General features: G+C 48.2%; 1 protein-coding gene across 2 annotated transcripts; it reads left to right on the plus strand.

Moving 5' to 3' along the window:
• Positions 1-412: 412 nt before the first annotated feature.
• On the plus strand, positions 413-25,365 carry TM9SF4 (transmembrane 9 superfamily member 4). Of its 2 annotated transcripts, none has more exons than XM_065566336.1 (18): positions 413-713; positions 9,784-9,897; positions 12,248-12,347; positions 12,912-13,080; positions 13,172-13,301; positions 14,905-15,028; positions 16,010-16,128; positions 16,341-16,452; positions 17,095-17,165; positions 17,619-17,751; positions 18,400-18,481; positions 18,568-18,643; positions 19,168-19,251; positions 20,106-20,281; positions 20,919-20,982; positions 21,729-21,848; positions 22,476-22,565; positions 23,152-25,365. In XM_065566336.1, the coding sequence occupies exons 1-18, from the start codon at positions 693-695 to the stop codon at positions 23,299-23,301; spliced, it is 1,935 nt and encodes a 644-aa protein (XP_065422408.1). In that variant the 5' UTR covers positions 413-692; the 3' UTR covers positions 23,302-25,365. The 2 variants fall into 2 exon arrangements, with proteins under 2 accessions (XP_065422408.1, XP_065422409.1); XM_065566337.1 differs by lacking the exon at positions 413-713 and adding an exon at positions 769-902.
• The last annotated feature ends 43 nt before the right edge of the window (positions 25,366-25,408 follow it).

The raw sequence follows: 25,408 nt of genomic DNA on the forward strand, positions 1-25,408 counted from the left end.
ATTGCCACTGCCCACTGGTGTGGCTACCACCCCCCTGTCCAGCTGGGGGCCCATCAGCCATCACCCAGCGTAACAACTGTGCCAGATCACCGTCGTTATGCTCCAGGGTTAACCACGCATGGCAGCGAACGAGAGAATGTCACACTTGGCTCCTTGCGCCCTCTGTTGCCCTCAGTAAAGATGGCGCTGGAGCGGGGCGAACAGGTTACCAACTAAGGAAACGACCCCTGCTGCCCTCAGTAAAGATGGCTCCGAGTGTTACACGCCCCGCCTGAGGCTGAGCCCGACCCCTGCTGCCCTCAGTAAAGATGGCTCCGAGTGTTACACGCCCCGCCTGAGGCTGAGCCCGACCCCTGCTGCCCTCAGTAAAGATGGCTCCGCGTGTTTTACACATAGGCAGCCCGGGCCTGAGGCTGGGCCCTGCTGCCCTCAGTAAAGATGGCGCTGCAGGCAGTCCTCTCCCCGGAGCTGGGCCCTGCTGGCGGTAACTAGGGGATGGCGGCGAGGGCGCGTACCCCACGGAGGCAGTGCCTATGTTCGGCCGGGGCCCGGCCTCGCTCCTTCTTCGCTCCGCCTGGAGGGCTCGGCCCGGAACCGGCTTCCTCCGCCCGCCGCCGTCTCCATGGTGATAAACTTCCCCAACCAACCACTAACTACTTCCGCTTACGTCTGTCCCGACACGTGGATCCAAGATGGCGGCAGCGGGGGCGACGGTGAGTGGGGTGGCCCGGGAAGTCTCTGTCAGGGCTCGGTACCAGCCTCCCGGCGCGTCAGCGGAGCCCGAGCTCCGGGCCCTACCACCCTCCCCCGCCCCGGGGCTTGTCCCGGCCCCTCGCCCCGGGGCTGAGCTGGGCGCTGGCCGGGCCCGCCGAGGCCCCGGGGCGGCTGTGGCGGGGCGAGGGGTGAGTTTCCAGCCCGGACTGGGGACGAGGGGGGCCCCGCTGCCCGGGTGGAGCCTGGGCCGGGGGTGGCTGCCGGGGGAGGGGGCATGTCCGGGGGGGCCCATTGCGGCCCGAGCGGAGTGGTGGTGGGGGGCGGGAGTAAGGCGAGTTTCTAGGCTGGGGGTTGTTCTGAGGACCTGGGCAGGGGAGTAGCTGGGGGCGCTGGGGCCCGGGCTCGGTGGGGGCGCTGGGGCCCGGGCTCGGTGGGGGCGCTGGGGCCCGGGCTCGGTGGGGGCGCTGCTTTAATTCGGGAGTGTAACCCAGCAACGTGCTGGGAATCACAACTTCAGCAGCGCCCAGAACACTCTCGTACTCGACTCTCCTGAAGTGAGCCGAGCTGCCTGGGGGATTTGTCCCCCGAGCTGATCACAGAGCAAGAGGCCATCGCCTGAAATAACTGTTCTCCCTTGAAGTCTCCTTCCTCTGAGCTGTGTGAAATAAACGCCCTTCACAGGTGACACTGACTTGAGCCCCGTGGAGATGCAAACTCTGGGCAGGCCAGGCTGTAACCCAGGAAAGCGTGAAATGCATTAGGTGTAAGACCTTTTATGTTAGTTGGTGGCAGTACTTTCTCTAGCCCGCCTAGCTCAGTGGTTCCTGTTTCAAGGAATAATCCTGAGTCTAGTAGAATCACAGAAGTTGTAGGTGGGACAAACTCATTACTTTGTCTTGACTAGGAACAGTGGTCATGTTCGGGTGAGCTTAGTTAATAAGTGTTAGAGCCCAACCAAGGGTTGGGAATTTGACTAGTCCAAAAAAAAGGCCCAATATTGTCAAAACCAAATATTTTAAGCACTGAGTTATTAGAACAATAAAACAAGATTGTATGGTCTCCAAAAGGCTTAGCCTTAATTAAATACTTATGACTAATTACAAAAAATAAGTTTCAGAGTAGTTTCGTGGGCTGTAGTCCACGAAAGCTTATGCTCTAATAAATCTGTTAGTCTCTAAGGTGCCACAAGAACTCCTGTTCTTTTTACAAAAAACAAGTTAGTTAACTGACTTATTTTAACTCAAAAATGCAAAACACAGTGAAATGAAGTCCTAAAAAAATGAAGGAATGGCATCATAGTGCCATCAAGGAGGTAGGTAGGCAGGCTGCTGCCTGCATCCGGGGTTCCTTGTTGGAATAATTGACAGTATTTGACTGTGGTCAGATGGCGGTCAGTTGATATGACCGGTCAACTGATTGGCTTGCCAAGTCTAACCCAACCTAAACTAAGGGCTTGTCTACACTGGCAATTAACAGCGCTGCAACTTTCTCACTCAGGGTTGGGAAAACACACACACACACACACACACCAGCGCAGCAAGTTGCAGCGCTGTAAACCACCAGTGTAAACAGTGCCCCAGCACTGGGAGCTGTGCCCCTCATTGAGGTGGGTTTTTTAGAGCGTTGGCTGCGACCACACAAGGCAGCACTTTAGCGTTGCCGGTGTAGATTAGCCCTAAATCACTTTTCCTAGTCAGGACAAACCTTAAAGTTTAAATCATATCTTCCCTACCCCTGCATGAGAGGGAGATGGGTGTGTTATGTTAAACAGGAAAGTTAGCATGGCTGTTGATGATCTTATCACCTCCATTCGTTAGCAGACTGCTTTGTGGAATGATCTCTCTGCTGCCCTGTTATTTTACATTTTATGCTAAAAAGATCAGATTGTTGCTGTAAACATATTTCACAAAGGTGGCTTGTAGTTAAGAATTCTTGACCAAACATCCTTTTGTGGGTTTTTTCCTCCCTGTTCTAAAACAGTGATTCTCATATGTACTCTGCAGAGCTGCTTCTTTCATAGTGATGAATTGTCAAAGTCTTCAAGGAATCTTCCTGTTTTTGTAACCCAGTCTGAGACTTGTTTATTCTGCACTTCAAAAAATACATAAACCTCCCACTGTTCCACCACTACCAATAGAGCTCCACAGTGCATAGGAACAATTGCAGAGCTAATGTAGACAAGGCTCCTGTTTCTCTTACCACTGTGGTGTCCAGTGCAGATCTAGATGGCACAGTGGTAAAAATGCTGATGCCCTGTCTACACAAGCATTACCACTGCAATAGTGAAATGGACATTTCCCCCCAAAAGCTAATACAAACACAGGTCTCTAGTTATGGTTTCTAGAGCGTTTTTTGACCAATGCATCTTTTTTTGAAGCCCCTCTTTGCCTTTGCTACTTTGTGTCTCAAGTGGTGCAGGCTTTTTGTTTGGTTTTTGGGTGGTTTTAGTATCCATTCAACTGTAATCAAATTGTGGCTGATACTAACATTGGAGGGGGTAATAAATACACTGGAGAGCAAATCAAAACCACAAAGTAACTTGGCGACAATAGAGCAGTGTGGAAGATTCCTAATAGCTGTATAACTAGCTTCCAAAGGTTCCAATCAGGTCAGGGTCCCATTGTATTGGGTATTGTGCAAATATAAGACAGTCCCTGCCCAAAAGAACTTGCAAGCTAAAGCCCTGTACCTATGGACAGGAAATAAAACAGCGATAAAACAGGAGGTGTGAAGATTCAGCCAACCAGCTGCACCCATCACAAAGCAAAACTATTTTCATGTTTCCTCTAATACTCTTAATATAATTTTTTAGTATACAAATTTAAATTAATGGAGATATCCCATCTCCTAGAACTGGAAGGGACCTTGAAAGGTCATTGAGTCCAGCCCCCTGCCTTCACTAGCAGGACCAAGTACTGATTTTTACCCCAGGTCCCTAAGTGGCCCCCTCAAGGATTGAACTCACAACCCTGGGTTTAGCAGGCCAATGCTCAAACCACTGAGCTATCCCTCCCCCCAGAGTGACTAACAGTTGCTACTCTGAAAACTATTTTTAATGGAACCAAGCATTTTAGTTGACTCAGGTCAGATTGGGAGGGAAGTGTCCATCAGACCAAGTGGTTCACAATATGAAAAGGTTGAACTGTTCTCGGTAACGGCAAAATTGAGAGTAGGACTCTTTTATGTAATCCACTTAATAGAAACATGGACTTAGGCCAAACACTTAGTGCCAGGTTTAAAGGGGGATTATATTTGTGTGTCAAATATTAGTGCAAGTTGCAGTGATAAAACTAGATGTGTATACCCACCTTCCCTCCTTGGGTCCTGGAGGTCTTTGCAAGCATTAATTTATTATACCTCACAAAACAACCCATGGATGTAGGCAAGTATTACAGATGTGGGAAAAGAAGACAGTGAGAAATCAAGTGACCTGCCTGAGGTGTCACCGTAAGTCAGTGGCAGTGCTTAATGTTCTTTTGTGGAAGGATATTCATACAGGTTTGCATATTATGTGTGTGGCTTATAAATGAGTGACATCAACATACTTTGTGGATATAAGTGGTGGGGCACTGATAGCTGGGAAGGGATGTGTGAGGTGGTGTATGTTGTTTTAGAGCCAGAGGATTCCATGGGAGATTGTTTCAAGATTCTTTGCATGGAATTTTCATCTATTTTGCTTCAGACATCTATAGTACCCTGTTTGTTCTTTCACTGTGGAGTTGTTCCTTTGCCCATTTAGAAGGCTGAGGCCTCTGGGCTTGTACACACTAGCTCTTTCTTTGGTGTAACTTAAGTCGCTCAGAGGCATGGAAAAGCCACCCCTGGCTTAAGCGCCAGTGTGGACAGCGCTATGTTGGCGGGAGGAGCTCTTGTGCTGACATAGCTACCGCAGCTCAGGGAGGTGGAGTAATGACGCAGACGGGAGGGTGCATAGAGCGTCTGCACCAGCAGCGGTGCAGCTGTGCCACTGTAGCTATTCTAGTGTAGACTAACTCTGTTTTGTGTAGAGGTGAGAGCACAGGAGGCTGTTAACAGCTCTCCAAGTGTCAAGGGGGCAGTCTGAAACCAGCGTGAATGCAGCATTTGTCTCCTTGCCAAAGGCTTTCAGTGACTTCACTGAGTGCGTGTGAAAGCTGCTCAGAAATGTAATAAAGATGAGCTTGTCCACACAATTGCCAAGACTATCTAACAAGACTGCTTTAAAAACACTGGGACACACTACATAGGTTTCTTTCCTCTATTTTGCTGGCTTTTCTTCCAAACATGGCTTTATGTGAGTTAAAAGGGGCCTGGCACTGCCCCTAGTATAGAGGCCAGAAAGATGCACACTAACTGAAAGAGCAAATCACACAATGAAAGGGAAAAACTCCGTGTATATGGTGTGTGTCACCACTCAGCACCCCTACCCCTCCATTTCCACCCTTTGAGTACACCTACAATATTGTCACTGGGTTTGCAAGTGAACTTTGAAACTGGGGTCAGAAGGAAGTCCCAAAGCAAGCCCTGTATAGTGCCTGTGATACGGGTAATGTTACTGCCATCTGAGGTCAGCCTGTGTGAAATAAGGTCCTGCTGCGGTTCCCAGTAGACACGTCACTGGCCTGCTTGCTGGCAGTCTTGGCAGAGAGGCCACTGATTTGAATGGGCTTTGAGACTGGCTTTTTCACTCCCCTGGAGATGGTCCCTCCAGATCAGGTTTGAGGCGTGCTGGCAGACAGGCATGGAGAGAAGCTTGCAGGGTGTTTGTTCTATGGATAAACTGTGGAACTCAGTTTCTTGTGCTGGCATCTTCAGTGGCTGTAAAGTCTCACGCTGGGTACACGCACTTTTTAAAATAGAATAAAAACATCTAGTGAGCTCCCGTTTAGCCAAGACACAGGCAGGGGGCTTAGCTCTAGACAAGTGTCTGTTTTGGAAAGCACTAACAGACTCACAGATTAACTGGTGGCCGTTCTTAACGACTTCATAAATTAGATTCATAACAATCAGTGGAACTTCCTGCTGGAATTGTTTGCTCATGTAAATCTGGTGATTATTCGGAAGGAACTTCTTGGCGAGAATTTGGCATGTGACTCTGGCTGATGCCATTCAGTGCTGAGTTTCACACTTGGAGGAACATCACTTGTCTGGTGTATGATTATTACATTGTGTAGTTGGGAGGACCTTGTTGAGACACATCAGGAATTCGTGGTGGGGAAGGGTTCACTTAGCCTCACAGCAATAAGGGAATTCTCTCTCTGGTCTATCTCAGTGAGATTTAACTTCCAAATCCGCAGAGAAGCGCAGAATTCCTGTGCAGCTCTCTGCTTGTGGAGAGATCTTAGACGTAGCCTTGTTTGAAAGAAAGTGCTGCTGCTTTCTCTGTGTTTTCCTCTCCTCCAGATTTTGTTGTGCCTGTCCCTTTGATGGGTTTATCCCAATGGAATGGGAACAGTAGTTCTTGTCTTGCTATCCAACTTCAGAGTGAATAATGCTGCTTCAGCCGCTTGTTTTCTCTCTCGTTTGGGGCTTAGTGGTTTTGTGAGAAACTAAATAATGAAACTTAGTCAATTATGACTCTCGTGCTTAAAGGTTTTCTGTTGGGATCTGGAATTGTGTAACTCCATGGTACCACTTGTTGTCACACATGGTGCAACTTCCCAGTACACCAATGGGATTTTCCATCATTAGAGTGATTTTTCTTTTTGGAATGTACAGTGTGGGTGAAAGCCACAGTTGCACAGACCCGTCATTCTGGAGGTCTGCTTTGATGTATCAATCAGAATGTCACGCCAATGTTTTAAGGCTCCTTTACATTGCCAGAGTGGAGTAAAGGACAGTGTGGCCTTAGAAATGCTTACAGTGCTTCAGTGATTCGAACTGGTCCAAATTTTTGGACTAAAAAAATTTCCTATCAAAACGTGCTCCATGAACTGTTTGCTTCTGACCTTTCTGGAGATGGTCAGCAGCCAATATAAATTGTGAGTTTGATTTCCCCAGCCCTCACTTGCTTTTCAATTGCCTACGATGTAACACTGAGCATACGGCTGCATATAATTTGTTGACTGATAACTAGAAATAAAGAGCTACAAACCTAGCTACATTACTATTTGGCAAGGGGATTTGGGGATTTCCTCCAATGCTCCCTACTTCCATTGCATTGTAGTTTAAATAAATTACCAAAATAATTGAAACCAGCGTGATTATATTGCATTATTTTGACAAAACGTGCAGAATTTTAAAATATCGTGTACATAATTTTTATTTTTTTGGTGCAGAATTCCTCCAGGAGTAAAGTAAGCAGAGTTTTTTTTTTTTTTTTTTTTTTTTTTTTTAAGGAGGCAGGACACAGTCCTACAACCTTTGAACTCATTTAGCTCCCGTAGCAACCTAACGGAGTCTCTCATGTGGAGGAACTGCTGGGCTAGGCCTTGGAGTTGTGCAAATCGGTTGCCCCACGTCCATATTGTTGCAGCTAAGTTTCTTTTTTGTCTCGAAACAAGGAAGCAAACCTGCAAATGTGAAAGCAAAGGTCCTGATAGCAGCATTAATTCCTTCCATTGCACATGCTGTGTATTGTTAGGCATTGGACAGCTATGCCAGGAATCTAACTTGGAGAGTTCCCTGAAACCCCACCTATCTCCCTCCTCCTCTTTGTCCTCTCGGCTTCACCTTCACGGCCTTGCACAATCTCATCTCTGCCTATGCTGTATCTTTGCTCTTGTTCTCTCCTCTCAATCCTCTCTGTATCTGCAGCTCTCAGCTTCACACCACCTTTCTGGCTGGCCCTTGCACCTGGAACAGTCTCCTTCTGTCAAATGTCCACTGAAGAGCTGCTGCTTTCTCAAATCCTTCCTGTGATGCCTCCAGGCCTGCTCATTTCCTGAGCCACACCCCTGTATTCTGTTTTATCCAATTACATTGTAAGCTCCTCAGGGCAAGGTTTGCGCCTTACTCTGTTTTGTGAAGTGCAGTGTACGGTTCTGACACTATATAAACATTAAGTGTAGTGGCCGTGACACCGCTGGCAGCTGTGGGGAAGATGTGTGATGCAGAGCAAGGATGTTTTATCCACCTACGAGACCTTTTTCATCTTAATGGGACCAAAGTGGGGTTGAAGCAGAGGCTTACAATATAAAGTGTTTATTCTCTAGATTAGATTATTGGATTTGGGGAATATTAGTAAAGCTGTGATTTTGTGTTGCAGTTGAATGAATTTGAGAAATCCGAGAACAAGCCTGGATCCAGGTGTGGGTTGAGAGGATCCTTTGTGGGGGGCAATCTGCATGCAGGCGGCTCAGTGGGAGATCCGGGTTCAGGGGGGATCTGGATGCACAGGGGCTTGTTGGGGGGGGGGGGGGGGGTTCTGGGTGCAACAGTAATAGGACTCTGCAGGGGAGTCCAGGTGAAGGTGATTGGGGCTCAGTGGTGGGGGAGGTCTGGGTGTGTGGGGATAGGGTCTGGATGTGGGGGGCTCAGTGGGGGGTCCAGGTGCTGGGGGAGTGGGGCTCAGTGGGATGGGGATCCAGGTGCAGCTGGTTGGGGCTTGGTGGGGTAGGGATCCGAGCATGGGTGGCTCGGTGGGGTGGTGCAGGGGGATTGGGGCTCATCAGGGGGGTTACTGAGTGAAGGTGGGTGAGGCTCGGCGGGAGAGTCTGAGTATGAGGGTGTCTGGATGCACAGGTGTTGGACAAATGGGGGAGCTGCTCCCTGTACAGGGATTCCCCTCTCTCCCGCAGCTGAGGAGTGACAGGCACAGGAAGCAGGGTGCGAGGAGAAATCTGGGGGTGGGTCTGACCCAGCCCCGGATGCCGTGCAGGGGAAGAGGAAGTCCCGTCCTCCCCAGCCCAGCCTGATCTAGCAGCTGAGCCCAGCGCAGGTTAGGAGCCACCCCCTGGGTTTTCCCCAGTCCTGCCCCATAGTGATTTACCTCTCTGCCAGCTGCCCTGGGCACCTGATACCATAGGCATTGACTTCCCCTCTGCCCAGTGGGTGCTCGACTCCCCGCCCCTGCACTGCCCTCGCCCCACCCCCATTCCACCCCTTTCCCAAAGTCCCCAGCCCTGCTCTCTTCCCCCAGTCCCCACCCTGCCTCTTCTCCGCCTCCTCCCCTGAGCGCATCACATCCCCACTCCTCCTCCTCCCTCCCAGAAAGTTCTAAGTGCCGCCAAACAGCTGTTGGGGGACGGGAAGTGTTGGGAGGGAGGGGGAGGAGTGGGGATGCGGCACACTTGGGGGAGGGAAGGAGGAGGTGAGGGGAGCTTGGCTGCTGGTGGGTGTGGAGCACCTGCTAATTTTTCCCCGTGGGTGCTCCAGCCCATGCCTGAAACATACTGCTGGGGAGGGTTTTGCAGTGTGGCTGCTCTTACTTGAGGGAAGACAAGTCCTGTGAACAGCAGCCCAGAGGTTGCTGCCGGAGAATTACTGAAGTGCACTGCTGGCAGAAATCTAGTGGCGGGTCTAATACCCAGCTCTATAGTGAAACATGGAGTTACCAGGGTGAAGAATAATGTGTATTGTACTTGGGAACAGGAAAATCAGGTGTCAGCCTGAGGAATGTTACCCACCTATCAGATTATGTAGTGTGCAGCAAGAATGTAAAGGGGAGAGGGGGAGTTCTAGATGCAGCATGTCAGGGAAAGGTGTCTTTGTAGGGAGTGGAATGAGAAAAATGGTAAGGAGATCAAGTGTCCATGGTCAACTGCTTCAGAGCTCTTGTTACCCCCGATCTGTAGCACTTGGCAGTTTTGGTCTATAGTGTATTCCACCTAAGACTTTTGAAGCACTTCATGAATATTAATTGAGCTTCACAACACGCATCTGAGGTAGGTAGGCAGGCAGACAAATATTATCCCTACTTTAAAGATGGAAAAACAGAGGTGGGAAGTGACTTGCCAAAAGTCAAAGTCAGGAATAGAACCCAGTTCTTTTGACTCAGTTGTACTTAAATTGCTAGACCATGCAGCCTTTATAAATGGCATTAGCGGAGTGGGGAATTTCTTGTCCACCATGTCACCTTTCTTCCATCAGGTTTTGCTCTGATGTGTCCCCCGCAGGGGGTGCAGCTATGATATCTCTTTTCCTTTCCAGGAAAGACTGATGTGTTTGCTGATGCTGCTTGCACTCTTTCATGAAACAAGCTCCTTCTATGTACCAGGTGTAGCTCCTATCAACTTCCACCAGAAGGACCCCGTAGAAATCAAGGTAGGATGGATTTCACAGGAACAAAAATGGCAAGAGGGAACACGTTTAATTATAGCACAGTAGTCAAGTGGGACCAAAGTCAAGCTTTGGAATCCTGCCTCTAAAATTCAGTGCTTATGTAAAATGTCAGTAAAAAGGGGCTTCTGGGACCATACCTGTCGTCCTCCCCGCTCAAAGGCCCAACTTATTTTCTTATTCTCTTCGGTTTCTCTCTTTGGCCACCCATTTCTTCTCTCAAGTATTTCTTCGAACCAGGCAAACAGCTGCACCAGAATCCGTATAGACGTCGCTCTGCTTGGCACACAAGGTTTCCCAGTGGCATTGGTTACAAAGTGAAAGTAACCAAAACTTCTGTCTCCAATATTGTGCATGATATATACATGAAGTAACTGAGTGAAACTGCCATCCAGGCAGCACTTGGGCCACAAGCAAAACGTGAAGTGGCTGTGTCCTGCAGATGATGGGATAAAGCCAAGGATAGAACCAAGCACTTTAAAGTTGTTAGTTCAAGTCAGTTCTCATGGTTTCAGAGTAGCAGCCGTGTTAGTCTGTATCCGCAAAAAGAAGAACAGGAGTACTTGTGGCACCTTAGAGACTAACAAATTTATTAGCGCATAAGCTTTCGTGGACTACAGCCCACTTCTTCGGATGCATATCACGAGCTCTCTCCCCTCACCAGGAATAAACTGAACTCCACAATATGCCCCCACATCCATCCTCCAGACCTTAAACGCCCCTGGAGATGGCAAAGGCTGCCACAGGGTGTTGGCACTCCCACAGAATGTTATTAATACCCAACTCTGGAACTGCGTGTGTCCTGCTGGGAGAGAGTTTAGACTCGCTGTCTAGACAGCAACAGTCTTAAAGCCATTTATTTATTTATTCTAAAGCTGTGGGCTTAATTTCTTACAGGGCATCCAGAAAAGTATATGTCTGTGGGGATGCTGGGGTTGGCTAGTCATATACCAAGCACAATGCAACTCACTTTCTGGCCACAAATCCCCTGACCCAAGCTATTTTTAAGCAAACAAGGCTAGCCCCAGGCTACAGTAAAATCACAAAGTAGCCTCAGGAGGGATTGGATTGGAATAGCAACTCTCAAAAGGATTTCAAAAGTCACAGGTGTCCTCCAGCAATGAGACCAGTTGGCAAATTTTCCTATACGTTTCCAATAAGTGAGGTTGGCCTAAGTTACAAATAGCGCCTGTTTGTCAGGACAGATGTGCCCTCTGCACCTCAGTTGTGCCCTGCGTTTTTGTGGGTGCCCGCCAGCAATATTCAGTTTTGTCAATATCCGTTGTGTCTTCAGAAGCAGCTTCTGCTCAACTCTTCATATAGGATTGAGGACATAACTAGGGCCAGGTCTGTACCACAAACTTTTGTCAGCACAGCTATGTTGGTCGGGTGCATGGAGGGTGATCTCGGACCACAACTGTGAGTAAAAGCCTCCACTGCAGAAAGTTATTCCTGCAAAAGTGCAACTTTGCTTGGCTGAGCTTCCTACGCACCTTGTGTAGAGCTGGCCTAGGATTTTTCCAAAGACGACGACCGTGGTAACACCAAAACATTTTCACGAACTTGAGACCCATTCATGTGCTTCAGAAAATAGGCATGGGAGAGATTCAGGAGGACTGTAGTTATAGGGGAGTGACACTCCAACTACATTGGGCACATCTGCTTCAGGCATTTCTTTGCTACTTAAAGATGGGGCTGCTGCAGCAGGTATGGTACATAAAACTATTAATAGGCTGCAGAGGGGAAGAAGTCCGGACTTAAACATAACTTCCATGTCCCCTTTCCTAGAACAGGGCTCCAAATAAAGGCTTGGAACTAATGTATCTGGGTATCTGTGTGTCTTGAGAAGAAGACAGTTGCATGGTAAAATTTGAGAGGGATCCCCTTCTATTATACACAATGGAGTTCACTCCCCCACTGCTGCCCAACCAGCCCCTTACAAACACTTCATACTCAATTCTGGCTCTTTGGTGTCCTAGTTAACTTTGCTGATGGAGGTGTCACTGTGATAGTTCCTGTGCGTAAGAGAATTGCTCCACTAAGCCTGATGTAGCTGGTGGAGTTGGTAACCTTACAGACTCAGTTACTGGAAAGCTAACGTGCCGTGGTTGGTGAAGGTATTTCCTACATTTAGTGGATTAATTGTTTGGTGGTGGTGGGAAGGGCAGTTCAGATAGTCTCAGTGGGGGGAAGCCAATCTTACAAAGTGTTTTTCCCCTTTGAAATTAGTCTCCTGAATGAGACTTCAACTTCCAGCTGATGTAGGGAGCGTAGGAAATGGTCTGAGTTTTTAGCGGGTCACAGAAGGGAAGATAACAGCTGCTTCTTTCTTCAGGCTGTGAAGCTCACCAGTTCACGAACCCAGCTGCCATATGAGTACTATTCCTTGCCTTTCTGCCAACCCAACAAGATAACATACAAGGCTGAGAATCTGGGTACGTATCCATCATACAGCACGATCCCAGTATGTAAATATGTTGCTGTCTAGGCCTGAAATGTCCTAGGCTGAGCAGTAGCAGCACCTGTACTTGGAACACAGTAATATTTGCAGCCCTACCTCTTGCATGGTACAGGTGTGAGTGACTCCAATGTGTGCATGTTAAGTGGGAGAAATAATTGCAAACGTAGCTTATGATAACCTGTGACTTAAAAGCGGGGAGGCGCTCTCCAGTGTACCTTGCTGCTCTTGCTAGTTGATCAGAGGCAGCTGCAGAAAGCTGGAATTCCCAGTTAACCAAGAAGTGATGGGAAACGCTCCTTTGGTGGGTTATTTCTGTAGGTCCCTCAATGTACTTGGTGCTTCAGACAAACAAGACAAGATCCTTGCTCCAAACTCTCCTTTCGCATCTCTTTCCATGGGGCTCTGCTGTCCACACTGTAACTCGCTGAAGCTGCCCTCGTTGCTCCATGATATGCGGCATGCTAGAAACCCGATGGCAGAATCAGTGTTGCTTGATAATGGTGTCCCTCCCCCCTCCCATTGTGTCTCTGTTTCCCAGGGGAGGTTCTGCGGGGGGACCGGATAGTAAACACGCCATTCCAGGTCTTCATGAACATAGAGAAGAAATGTGAGGTTCTGTGCAACTTTCCCAACAAGCCAGTCACCCTGACAGTGGAACAGAGCAAGCTGATTGCAGAGCGTATCCGGGAGGATTACTATATCCATCTGTGAGTTGCCACCGAATCTCACTGGGGCAGGGTTGGGTTGGAATCGCTGCGCTGTGGGCTGGTTTCATTTGAAAATGTTGTGTATCTTCAGTATTGCTGATAACTTGCCTGTGGCCACGCGGCTGGAGTTCTATTCGAATCGTGAGGAGGAGGAGAAGAAGAAGGAAAAAGACGTGCAGTTTGAGCATGGATACAGGCTTGGTTTCGTGGACAGTAATAAGGTAACCTGTTCTTTAGGCTTCCTGTATAAAGCCTCTGTAGGATCCCTGGAAAAGCCTGTTCTGGAGAACCTTGTGGGCCTCCTTCAAAAAGTATAAAATGCACCATGATGTTAGAGGCTGCCACCAGGTGCTGCTGAATGGCTGTAGGCAGGACTGAAATATGGTCTTTAGAGCCTCAGGCCTAGGCGATGTCTTCACTTAAACCACTACAGCAGCATCGCTGCCATGCTGCTGCAGGACTTCAGTGTAGACGCTCCCCAAAGTGAGGGGAGGGTTCTCCTGTCGCTGTCGTTAATCCACCTCCCCGAGAGGCAGTCACTAGGTTGACGGAAGAATTGTTCTGTCAACCTGGCGCTGTCTACGCTGGGGGTTAGGTCAGCTTAAGTACGTGACGTGGGGATGGGGATTTTTCACACCCCAGAGCAAAGTAGCTGAGTCCATCTAATTTTCTAGTGTACGCCGGCTCTGAGAAATGGTGTGGCCTATTGATTAGGGGACTGGGAGCCAGGACTCCCGGGATTTGTTCCTAGCTCTGCCACTGATTCACCAGATGACTTTGAGGATGCTTTGTGCCTCAGTGTCCCCCTGTGTAAAGTGGCGGTAGTTACGGCCCAGGAGTGCTGTGAGGATTATCGAACGCTTGTAACTTGCTTTGAGATCCTTGGATAAATGCCACTGAGTATTTCTCACAATATTTTTATTAATAAAAGGAACTGGCTGGAATACGATCATGGAGAGTGTATTAATTCAGTTTAGAGAGCAAAAATCAGAATTCACTCGAGTAAAATCCAATTGTTTAAGTGTGACGCAAACAAATATGATTAAGGAGGGAGGTAAAGGGCATATAATAGTAGGGAAAATAAAAAGACATTGGCCAAGTTATAAGAACAGCCACCTGGCCCCTTTGTGGAGATTTCAGACTTGTGTACAGTTGTATGTGTAGTTTGCAAGCACAATTACCATTATTTCATGTGCATTTGCAGTGATTGCATGTGCCAATGGCCAGCTATGTGTCTGACTCATCATTTGTTCATGTGCGTGGTGTAATTGTGTGTGCAGTTGCACAGGCCCTTCTGATCACTGGCTTTAAGCTCTTATGGATGAGGGAAGCCTTATGTACTTTTATGGAGCTGCTGTGCTTTGCCCATGTATGATCGGGGCTGCAGTTGCCTTGAAGAAGCCGTGACTAGCATGTGACAGCCAGGACCCCCTGCGGTATATGTTTTTGGTGTACTAGAGAAACATTGTAGAGCAGTAAGTTCAAAGGAGCACCTGTTGCTAGTGGAGTCATACCATGCAAAATGCTGTTGAACAGTTGGCTGGGTTCTGCCCCTTAGTATATCTCTGGTCACCTGATCTGAAATGGAGTGAAACATTCATTCCTATTTTGACCAAAAGCCTGAGACGGTTACTGAGTGAGAGTAAAGGAACAGGATCTCTCGAGAGCTCAGAGAGAAATAGAGAACGCAGCCTTGCTGTGTAGCCAAGATTATCTGAGGCTGTTGGAGTCCTTAACCTTCTGGGGAATGTGCAGCTGTTGCCCCAGGTGTTGTCTATTTCTCCCTTGAGCCACTAACACTTTTTTAATGTCAATCTGTTTTAGTTCTACCTGCACAACCACCTCTCCTTCATCCTTTACTACCACAGAGAGGAGGTGGAGGAGAATCAGGAGCCCACCTACAGGGTTGTGCGGTTTGAAGTGGTTCCCCAGAGCATTAAACTTGAAGGTAAATTATGTAGCCTACCCTGGCCTGTAAGGATGGCAGCAGAGCTCCCTACAGTCACTGCCATCTGCATTGCAGGTCCAAAGAGGAACCCAAATCCCAGGTGGCAAGTTCCAGTTGCAAAGCAGATTTGGACATTGGAATGAGGGATTTTGTAATATGCCCCAGTAAATAAAAGCACCTGCTCTGAGACAAAAGCAGTGGGACACATGCTTGAAACCGAAATGAACCACATGAGAAAACTGATCAAGGGAAATATCCTTTTTCATAATTAACCCGTGGAACTCATTGCCACTAGCTTTCACTGAGGCTATCAAGGTTCAAAAAGACAGTGGACACAGACATTAATATGGATAAGGAGAACGTCCACGGCTACACTGGATGGAATTTTAAAAAACTTCTTAGATGGTGTATAAGTCCACCTGTTTCAGGGCATGAGCCAACCTCTTGCTGTTGGGGGTTGGAATGAAACTCCCTGTATGGGTTCTGTTATCCGATGCTGCTTAGGATATCAGACCCTGCTGGAGACGGGATGGAAGTAGATGGACCTTGGGCTGATCTAGTATGGTAATTTTCATGATCCTGCTACCTCCCTGGGCGTGGGAGGAGGTGGGGGGTTGATGGATCTTCAGTGTTTCTGGTGTAGCTGAGGATCCACCTGCTTATTTCTCTTCCAAACCCGTCGTATGAGGCTCTATCTCTGTAGCCTCCATCTTTCCAGCTAAGGAGGGGCCTAGCCAGGGTTCCTGTCAGCGTGGGTTCATGCTGGTCCTTGATTGGCTGGAAGGATCGCTTTTGAACAATGCAGAGCTGCGCTCAGCCGCCAAGGGAGGGAACTTGCTGTCCCCTGAGTGCATTCTGCGCTCTCCGGTACGAGCAAGACTGGGCCTTAGATTTCTGGGGGAAGCTTGGTTGCCCTTCCCTTTGTGTGGTGGAGGGAAATGCAATGTGGTACATACAATGTGTGGATGTTTTCTCCTATAGATCTGAAGGCAGATGAGAAGGGCACTTGTATACTGCCTGAAGCTGCAGGCTCAGCCCCTCAGGAGATAGATCCCACTAAGAAGAACCAGCTGCTCTTCACCTACTCTGTCCACTGGGAGGTGAGGCAGTAAGGAGGGACTTGGCTGACCTGTACCCCTGGATGAGGGAGGAGCATGTGCTGGGCTCCAGAAAGAAAAGTGCCGTGGGTGTTGGTGTTGCAGACAGGGGAGTAATGAATGGTGTGTGGGTACACTGTGATGAGCAAGTAGGGGGAGCTGATGGCTTTTGGGGTGTCTTATCAGTTTCCGAACATGCTGCTCTCTTCCTCCAGGAGAGTGACATTAAATGGGCTTCTCGCTGGGACACCTACCTGACCATGAGTGATGTGCAGATCCACTGGTTTTCCATCATTAACTCAGTCGTGGTTGTCTTTTTCCTTTCAGGTGAGTGAGACCTTGTGGTGGGGGTTAATCTCCCCATTGCTAGCCACTGGGGGTCAGGAACTTGCTTTAGCCGTCAGCTGCAGGTGGGCATGTCTGAATTCCCAAATAGGGGCAGTAAAAAAAAGGTATTGACATGGGTCAGTTTGTGTAAAACTCCCACCCCAGGCAGCACCTTTTGGAGTCAGCCCTTGGCTCTTGTTTCTTGTATGGTCAACTGGACTTTGGGGTGGAGGAGTCCATTCACGCTTTGACTTCTGCCATACCCCATGCTCACGAGTATTGGGGTGCAACTGTCTCTGCTCCGTAGAGTTTCACAGCTTAGTAGGGAGACTGGGAACAAACCTGGAAAGACAACATGGCCTTGTTTGTGCATAAATACTATTCGTTGCCCTCTGAGGGCTTGATCCTATGCTCACTGAAGGCAATGGCAAAGCTCCAGTTGACAGTAGTGGTGCAGAAGTAAGCTCTGGGAGAGCAGCTGAGTTGCCTAAGTCCTGTCGCTTGGGACCAAGCACAGAAGGAATGAGCCAAGGAACTGAGAGTCCGAGTTGTGGTTCTGTAGCATCTGGGAGAGTAGGCATGACAGGGTTACTTGGGAGCCTTCTAACAATGTCTTATTCACTCTGGGTTTGTGTGTTTTAGGTATTCTCAGCATGATCATTATCCGCACTCTCAGGAAGGACATTGCCAACTACAACAAGGAAGATGACATTGTACGAAATGTATCTATTCTCCTGGGGGGGTGGGGGGAGCTGTGTAAAACCAGAACATGTGGGAAGGGGCCCTTCTCTGAAGACTTGATGCATTTCCCCCACCTTGTTAGAAGCACTATTGAAGGTGGGAGGGGCAGCTCTGTAATAAACTGATGGGGAGGATAGGATGGTTAGGCGAGCCACTGCAGGGGGTTCATTACCACGAACGGGATTAAACTCTTCCAGACTTACTGAGTAACTAGCTCAGTGAACACGTGTCCTGGGATGTGACAATCCAGATCTAAAGCTGTGTTTAGAGACCTTCAGTTTAAAACCCAAGAAGAACACAGTCTCTTGTCAGAATGATGGAATCCCTGAAAGGAATTGGTGTAGGGAGTGTGAGACATCCTGAAGGAGCCTGTGCTTCCATCTGGCTGATAGAATCTTAATGCCCCTTTTCTGGTTTTGCTACAGGAAGATACAATGGAGGAATCTGGTTGGAAACTTGTGCATGGAGATGTCTTTAGGCCTCCACAATATCCCATGATTCTCAGCTCACTACTGGGTTCTGGAATTCAACTCTTTTGCATGATCCTGATAGTTATCTGTGAGTATCACCACTGGGTTTGAGCAGCCTTAACATGAGGGGAAAGAGAATTATCTAATATAGGCCTGATCACCAGCAGAGCTTCAGCAGCAGGTGGTGCTTGCCTTGTCTCGGGACGAGCCTCTCCGTTTGCTGGCTATGTCCTGTTTCAGGGCAGAGTCAGACTACAGAGCCGTACTCAGAAGCTCCAGGTTTCTAGGTGCCTTTCCCGAAGGAAAGCACCCATATTTTTCTATGTACTGTCAGCTGGTTTTGAGTGGTTTGGATGCTGGGGTCCACCAGTGATCTGAGAGCTCTGTGTTGGGCTGGCTGGTGGGGTTGTGGGCAGACTCTAAAAGGTAAAGCACACACTGTCTTCCTGAGCTGCACCTGTTAATGTAGTTAGAAACACTAAGAGGTTTGACGTGTATTGCTCCTATTTGAGACCAAAGCCTTGGTGCTACTTGGAAGGGTCTTATCTCCCTCCTTGTCTCTGGTCACCAGAGACTGTTGGTCTCAGGTCTGAGAAAATGAGTTCTCTGTGGGAGGTGAAGCGATCCCAGGCTGCTGGATTCTCCAGCCAGATGGTGCAAACCAGGGCTCCTCTAGTGAGCATTCACTAAAGCATGTCCATCAGTTGCCACCTTTCTCTTGTGTTTTGCTTTGTAGTTGTTGCCATGCTGGGGATGCTGTCGCCTTCTAGTCGGGGTGCCCTGATGACTACAGCCTGCTTTCTCTTCATGTTCATGGGGTAGGTGTGTCTCCTGCCCTGCGCCATGATGCTGTTGCCTGTCAGGTAATGGGCAGTAACCTGGCTTCTCTCCTGTTCCATCCCAGGGTTTTTGGGGGGTTCTCTGCTGGCCGTCTTTATCGGACGCTGAAAGGCCACAGATGGAAGAAAGGCGCCTTCTGTGTAAGTGTCTCTTTGCCATGCTTGCCCAACGCAGAATACACTGCTTGCTTCTGATCCCAGTTAAGCAGCCTGCTGTAGGCATTGCTGGGCAGGTGGGCATTGCCCAGCTGTATCCTAGAGAGAGAAGCTGGGTATGGGGTTGGGGTCCTGGCCGGTCTGTGGGGGGGAAATCCTGACAAGGAAGAGGTCTTTTGGGTATGGACCACAATAAAGCAGAAGGGCATGGGGGTAGGATCACAGGCATGCATGAAGTGGAGGGGTGTTTTTTCTGCACCTAATTTACCCCAGTGATGGGCCCATTAAGAACACCTGGGGGAGTGATGCCCAAACTTTTCCTCTTGTGCTCCCCTCCTCCTCCCCCCCCCATAATGGAATGTGTCCACACACACCCCAGGCCAGGAGGGGTAGGAGGTTGCAGGCGGCGGTCGGAGACTGGGGGGCAGGGGCATGTCCCCACAGTTTGGGGACCAGTGACCTGGAGGATAATGAGCTCCCACTCTTTTAACATGTGCTCTTTCCCACAGACGGCAACCCTGTACCCTGGTGTAGTCTTCGGGATCTGCTTTGTCCTGAACTGTTTCATATGGGGGAAGCACTCCTCTGGAGCGGTGTGTACCCACTTCTCCTTGCAAACCTGGCTGGGTAGGGTGATCATAGAGTTCCTGGGAGGGCGCTTAGTTTCCGGGTTCCTGTAGTTTATGGAGGTGTCTGCAGTCAAGAGGTGGGCCTGTAATGGGGAGTGTCTCAAAGCAGGTTTAGGCTGGTGGGGTCTGGAATGCTGTTGAAGTGAAGTGTTCCATCTGCAAATGCCCTGGGGAGGGGACTTCCCTTGGCTGTGCCTGTTGGGAGGGCCACAGTCTGACAATCAAACACACAAAGACAGGAACAGTTTAAATAAGCGCATGTTGAAAAGGACCTGCCTGCACACCATGAGGTATTGGAAGCTATCCCTGGACACAGGTAGGATGTGAGGAGAGGTAAAAGGGATGCCTGAATCCCGGGCAGGGTGGAGCCCGGATCAGCTGCATTTCCAGCTGTAACTCAGATGCTGCAGGGGAGGGTGTTACCTGTGGGGACACGAGATTAGATAAAACTGGCTGCTATGGGACACAGCCTCTTGGGTTTAGGTTCTAATTGCTCTGTCCTGTATGGTCAGTACAGAGTCTGTCTAAAAATGGCCAGAGCCTGAGTTCCCCCAGGATCCAGAGGGACTCGGAGTATCAGGATCTTCAGTTGTGGGGGAATCCATGCTCCCAGAAACAGAGCTCATTTAAAGCCAGTGTGAATGGTGGAATCTAAAGCATTCCCATGATGTGACGAGGAGCCACCTCTGGTCCCTCACTGACATCCCATGGTTGGTTGGTGAGCTGGACTTTAAAAAGCCTTGTCTGATTGTTGGCATTGGAGAATTTAGTGGGTAGACTTGCTAGGACCCTAGTGGTGATGCTTGCTGTGGTTCCAGGTTCCTTTCCCCACCATGGTGGCCCTGCTCTGCATGTGGTTCGGTATCTCCTTGCCCTTGGTCTACCTGGGATACTACTTTGGATTTCGCAAACAGCCATATGATAATCCTGTGCGGACCAATCAGATTCCAAGGCAGATCCCGGAGCAGAGGTGGTACATGAACAGATTCGTTGGGTGAGTGGCAAATGTGTAGTAAATCTGGTGGTTTATTAGAAGACTTCCCCAAGTCCCTCTGCCCACTGTACAAGTCAGCCATCTGGTGGTCTCTGGACATCACAGGTGAATTGCAAGGTGCGTGGGCAGCCTCTCCCACTGCACTACACTTTACTCATTGTAACATTGTGCTGCTTAGAGAAATAGTAAATGTACCCTGGTCTGTATCTTAGTACCTCCTAACTACCTACCTAATGAGATTTATTAAGTGCCAAGAAAGCAGGAATTGCTCATTTAATTGTGAGAGACTTATTCCAGCAGCATGGAGGTTAAGTCCATTAATGGCTATTAGCCAAGATGGGTAAGGAATGGTGTCCCTAGCTTCTGTTTGTCAGAGGGTGGAGATGGATGGCAGGAGAGAGATCACTTGATCATTACCTGTTAGGTTCACTCCCTCTGGGACACCTGGAATTGGTCACTGTCAGTAGACAGGATACTGGGCTAGATGGACCTTTGGTCTGACCCAGTATGGCCATTCTTATGTTCTTAGCAGTATCTGTTTGACCCTAAGTGTATCTGGGTCTGGGTGGTGGTTTTCTAATCTTTGAGTAAAGACAGTCATGTTTTGCTGGTAACAGAATTTCTCCCTCACTCATAGGATTCTTATGGCTGGCATTCTCCCTTTTGGAGCCATGTTCATTGAACTGTTCTTCATCTTCAGTGTAAGCACCAAATCCATCTCTTTTTAAAATAAGAACCCTGCCGCTTCTGCATTGAGCATTTAAGGAGAGAGGGATTGTCCACTTGGAGTAGACCTATCTTGGTGTGTGCAGGGAGTGGGTAACAGCTTTGCTGCCCCTCTGTGGCCCTGTGAAGGGGAAGCACTGGACCACAGGTCTTCCAGACTGTTTTCTTGCTGGGATTCTTGGAAGATGTTGTGGGTTAGATTTGATCCTACAGAATCTTTTTGGGTTATTCTTGGCTAAGGACAGCCAGGATGAAGGGATGCCCAAGCTTTTTAGATGAGACAAGTGCAGTTCCTTCTCATTTCTCACCTTCACATGGAAGTGACCAGAAGAAATTACAGGGGTCTTGTTACTGTGGAGAACAAAGACTTCCTCCATGAGGAAGAATCCTTATCTTGGGAAGGAAGGTGTCACCATGATGGCTCTGCCCACCTCATACTGTGTCCCTGAGATTGCTTGGCCCCTTTCCCTTAGCTTGTCAGGGTCCAGGCAGCTATTTCTTGCCTAGCTTTGTGAATTTGCTCTTCCAGCCTAATGCCTTTCACGGCATGTTGTAAAGTATAACAGACTTCATGTATCTGCTAGACCCACCCTAGCAGTGAGCAAACCACTTACTGTTACTTGGGTCAGCTGTTATGAAAAGTTAGATTATTGTCTATTGAGTTACACTAGTGTCTTCTGGTGCAGTGTTGTGTGAGGAACTTACGCTGTCTTTGTTTCAGGCGATCTGGGAGAACCAGTTCTATTACCTCTTTGGCTTTCTCTTCCTGGTTTTTATAATCCTGGTGGTATCCTGCTCCCAAATCAGCATCGTTATGGTGTATTTCCAGCTCTGTGCTGAGGTGAGACATACCCCTGTTGCAGTTTCAGTAGCTATTTGTGAACAGACCTTGTGTCTTTCAAGAAGTGCTGTTACTTGATTGTTACTTCACCACAGAAATCTAGTCCGCTGATGTGAAGCCCAAGCTTATAAGGTGCTGAATGCCTCAACTCCCACAGACTTCAAAGGGTGTGAGGTTGCTGAGCACCTTGCAGGATGGGGCCCAGACTCTGTCTCAAAGGAAGCTGCAAAAGACAGGTGCAGGAAGACTCGTTTCAAGTATAATTATTTCCTGGAGAAATACCTCCAATCTGCAGATATTTGAGGGAGAGTTCTGTCTTGTTTCCCATGGCATATGCCACAACAGTGGCCTGGCAAGGTGCTGGCTTTGTTTCATTGTTCATTATTTGTTCTCTAATTTACTTAAGACCATTTGTAAATGATTCATAGTAGTTTCTTCTTTGTAAGATGAATGAATCCCCAAATGGTGGCTTTCCTTTGAAAAAAGGAGGGTGGTAACCTACCTGCCTCAGGGGATAATTCGTACCCCATCTGGACCAAGGAGGCACTGTGGGTCATGTGTACCTAGGAGCCTAAGAGGGAAATGAAGTCCTTGGAATAATGCAGTCTCTCTCTTCTACCCTGTCAGGATTATCGCTGGTGGTGGAGGACCTTCTTGGTTTCTGGAGGATCTGCCTTCTATGTACTGATTTATGCCATCTTTTACTTTGTGAATAAGGTATTATCAGTCTCCACTGTGTAAAAGCTCTGTCTTCCCTGAGGGCATAGTAGAATTTGAAGAGAGAATACCTATTGGGTCATCTGGTTCTAGTCCATCCCCCTGCCAGTGCATGGCTGTTCTCTGCAGTATCTTCTTTTGTTCATTGTCCAGTGCTCTTCTGTGTCTCTAAAGATGATTCTGTTAATTACACTATTCAAGTTCAAGAAGGATCAGGTACTTGTAGACTCCAGTCTGGCCTGCATCCACTTATGGGGAGTAATGTTTGCTTAATGTTCTCAAACGCTGCCTTGGGGGGATCATCCTTAGCTGGGGTGAAATTAATTCAGGTTCGGCTTTACTCCCGCCACCACCACCACCACACACTCTGCCAGTGAATCCCAGCTATGACTTGGAGGGAGCTCCATCTTCTAAGGGGAGAGGAATTTAGCTTCCATGTCCAACTTATCCGGTGCTTTCTTTTCTCACTCTGCTTCCCCCGACCATCCTCTTGTGGGAGAGGAATAGGCCATTGACTGAGCTGGGAAGTTGACTCTTAGCATCACTTTGTATTAAGGCTCACTTCGCTTTTTCTCGTCTATTCTAGCTGGATATCGTTGAGTTCATTCCCTCCTTACTCTATTTTGGCTACACTGCTCTCATGGTCCTGTCTTTCTGGCTCCTCACTGGCACCATTGGCTTCTACGCAGCCTACATGTTTGTCCGTAAGATCTACGCGGCGGTGAAAATAGACTGAAGATGCACAGACTCAGCACAAAGCAGACACCTCTGTGTGCATTTCCTCCTGGAAAGGAAGAGGGGGATCCTTTCCCAGTTCTTTTAAGGAAACAAAACCCAATGGGGGAGTGACGAGAGAAATAAATAACTCCTGCTCATTTTGGAATGTAACTTTTGGCACAGCGTACATGGATTCTAGGGCTACTTCTGGGGGGAGGGGTGTGTAGATACCTTGCATTTTAAGTTTATTATTTTATTCCAGTTTTGAGGGATTTTTAGCAGAAAAATATCCCTCTATGTAAGTAAGCCCCTTTTTTGCTCATTCATTCTTTTGTTTATGTTGAATAACGAATGGATTTGAGACAGCAATGGAAACATTTGTGAAACATTTTTTTTTTTTTCAGCCATTATGGCACTTGGGTTCAGGGGGAGTCTTCAGACCAATAACACACAGGGTTTGTCTCCTGTCTTGGTTCTGCTTGGAAGAGGTAGAGGGTGCTTCAGTCCGTGGTGAAGCTAGGAGGCTCTCAAAAGCTTCCCCTGCATGAATGAGTCTGGCATGCTTTGACTACAGCGATTTCAGTTCCAACTGGTTTACAGTTCCATGGAGGTGCCATTCAGAATCTGGCAAGTGCAATTTCACTCTGAGAGGACTTGAGAACCGTAACCCTCTGCATCATTTCTCCCTCCCCCTACTTTTGGACAGCGTATAACATCCCAGATGCATAAACTGGAGGGGCTCAGAGGAGGGCAGGAGTGATTCTCTTCTGGAAGAGCTGAGTCACCTTTACTGGCAGCGCGAAGAAGCAGAACATGGAGTTGTACCAGAGGCAGCGTAAATACTTGTTGATTCTAGAGCACAAGGCCCTGTACCCTGGAGAACATTTATGAGATGGCCACATGGTTTTGTTCCATTAATTGCTTTAGCCATCTGAGGAAATGGGATAGTCATACTACTTAGGACAGGCCTCTGAGGTTGGGTAAAACCCTCTGTAGAGAAACTCATTACTGTGTTGCTTTAGTGCCAAGAAATCTCTGCATCAGTGTGGGGACATGTCTACTACAAAGTGCATGGAGGCCATCTGGAAGTGGCCAGGGGGAGATGAAGTGAGTGGTTCCTGAGGATTTCCTCCCACTTCTATTTCTTAAAGGAGAGGTATGCGTCCCACCTACTCTGTCTCTTGGCTGGTCCCGCTCTCAATTCCTGTCTCCTGTTCTCAGACACTTTGCCTCCAGGGAGCAGGGACGATTCACACCTCAGTAACCTGTATTCCGCTCTTCGCTGCCAAATGTGATGAGCCCTCAGGAATAGCCCAGGAGTGCTATTCTATAGGGGGTTCCTCCTTTCCCGTAGTTGGATGCCTTCCTCTGGCCACGGGAGGCACTTTTAAAAATACATTTGAATTTTTATTTGACTCACTTAAAAGAAAACTACGGCTGCTGGCAAATGTAGTCCCAAATTGCAGTGAAGCCTCCCTCCATCCCCAGATCTATGGGGTGACTTTAGTCAGAGCTATAAGAATTCTTTTTTATTTCTTCACCAGGACAGGGGGAAAAATCTCCAACTATTCTGCTCTGTCACAGGTGACAATGATATGATTCAAAGACAGAATAGACGCGACTCCAAACAAAACCCCTCTCTGTTGCTAACAGTGAGTCACACATATTTGAGGCTTTCTATACCTTGGGTGTCACCTTAACAGTCCGTACTGTGTAAATGGTTCTGACTTTTAATGGTGACCTTTCACTTCCCAAGCAGGAAGAATGGAAAACTAGAATCCCAAACCATTCAACTTCTCCTGTGCATTGCTTCTCACCTAATAATCTTCAGTTACCCAGCCCAGAATCAAGGATGGAAAGGGGGGGCCCGGGATACACTAGTTAACTGTGGTGTGGGATCCTTAGTTAATCTCTGATTTGAAATATGTTTCTCTCTGAGATTCTGGTTGATTTCCTAGTGGAGAATTTAAGCCAGCATTAATTTCTCTCCCTCCATACTGTTTTCTCTGTATTCTACTTTGTATTTTTAATTAATGTATGTATTCTGTGTCCTATTGTAAATAAATATGCCATTGTCCTGTTATCCTAGTGTCCAGTGTGAGCAGCCTTTCATGGTCTTCTCTCCC

This window comes from Chrysemys picta, chromosome 13 (genome assembly GCF_011386835.1).
Source record: "Chrysemys picta bellii isolate R12L10 chromosome 13, ASM1138683v2, whole genome shotgun sequence".
Taxonomy (NCBI): Eukaryota; Metazoa; Chordata; order Testudines; family Emydidae; genus Chrysemys; species Chrysemys picta.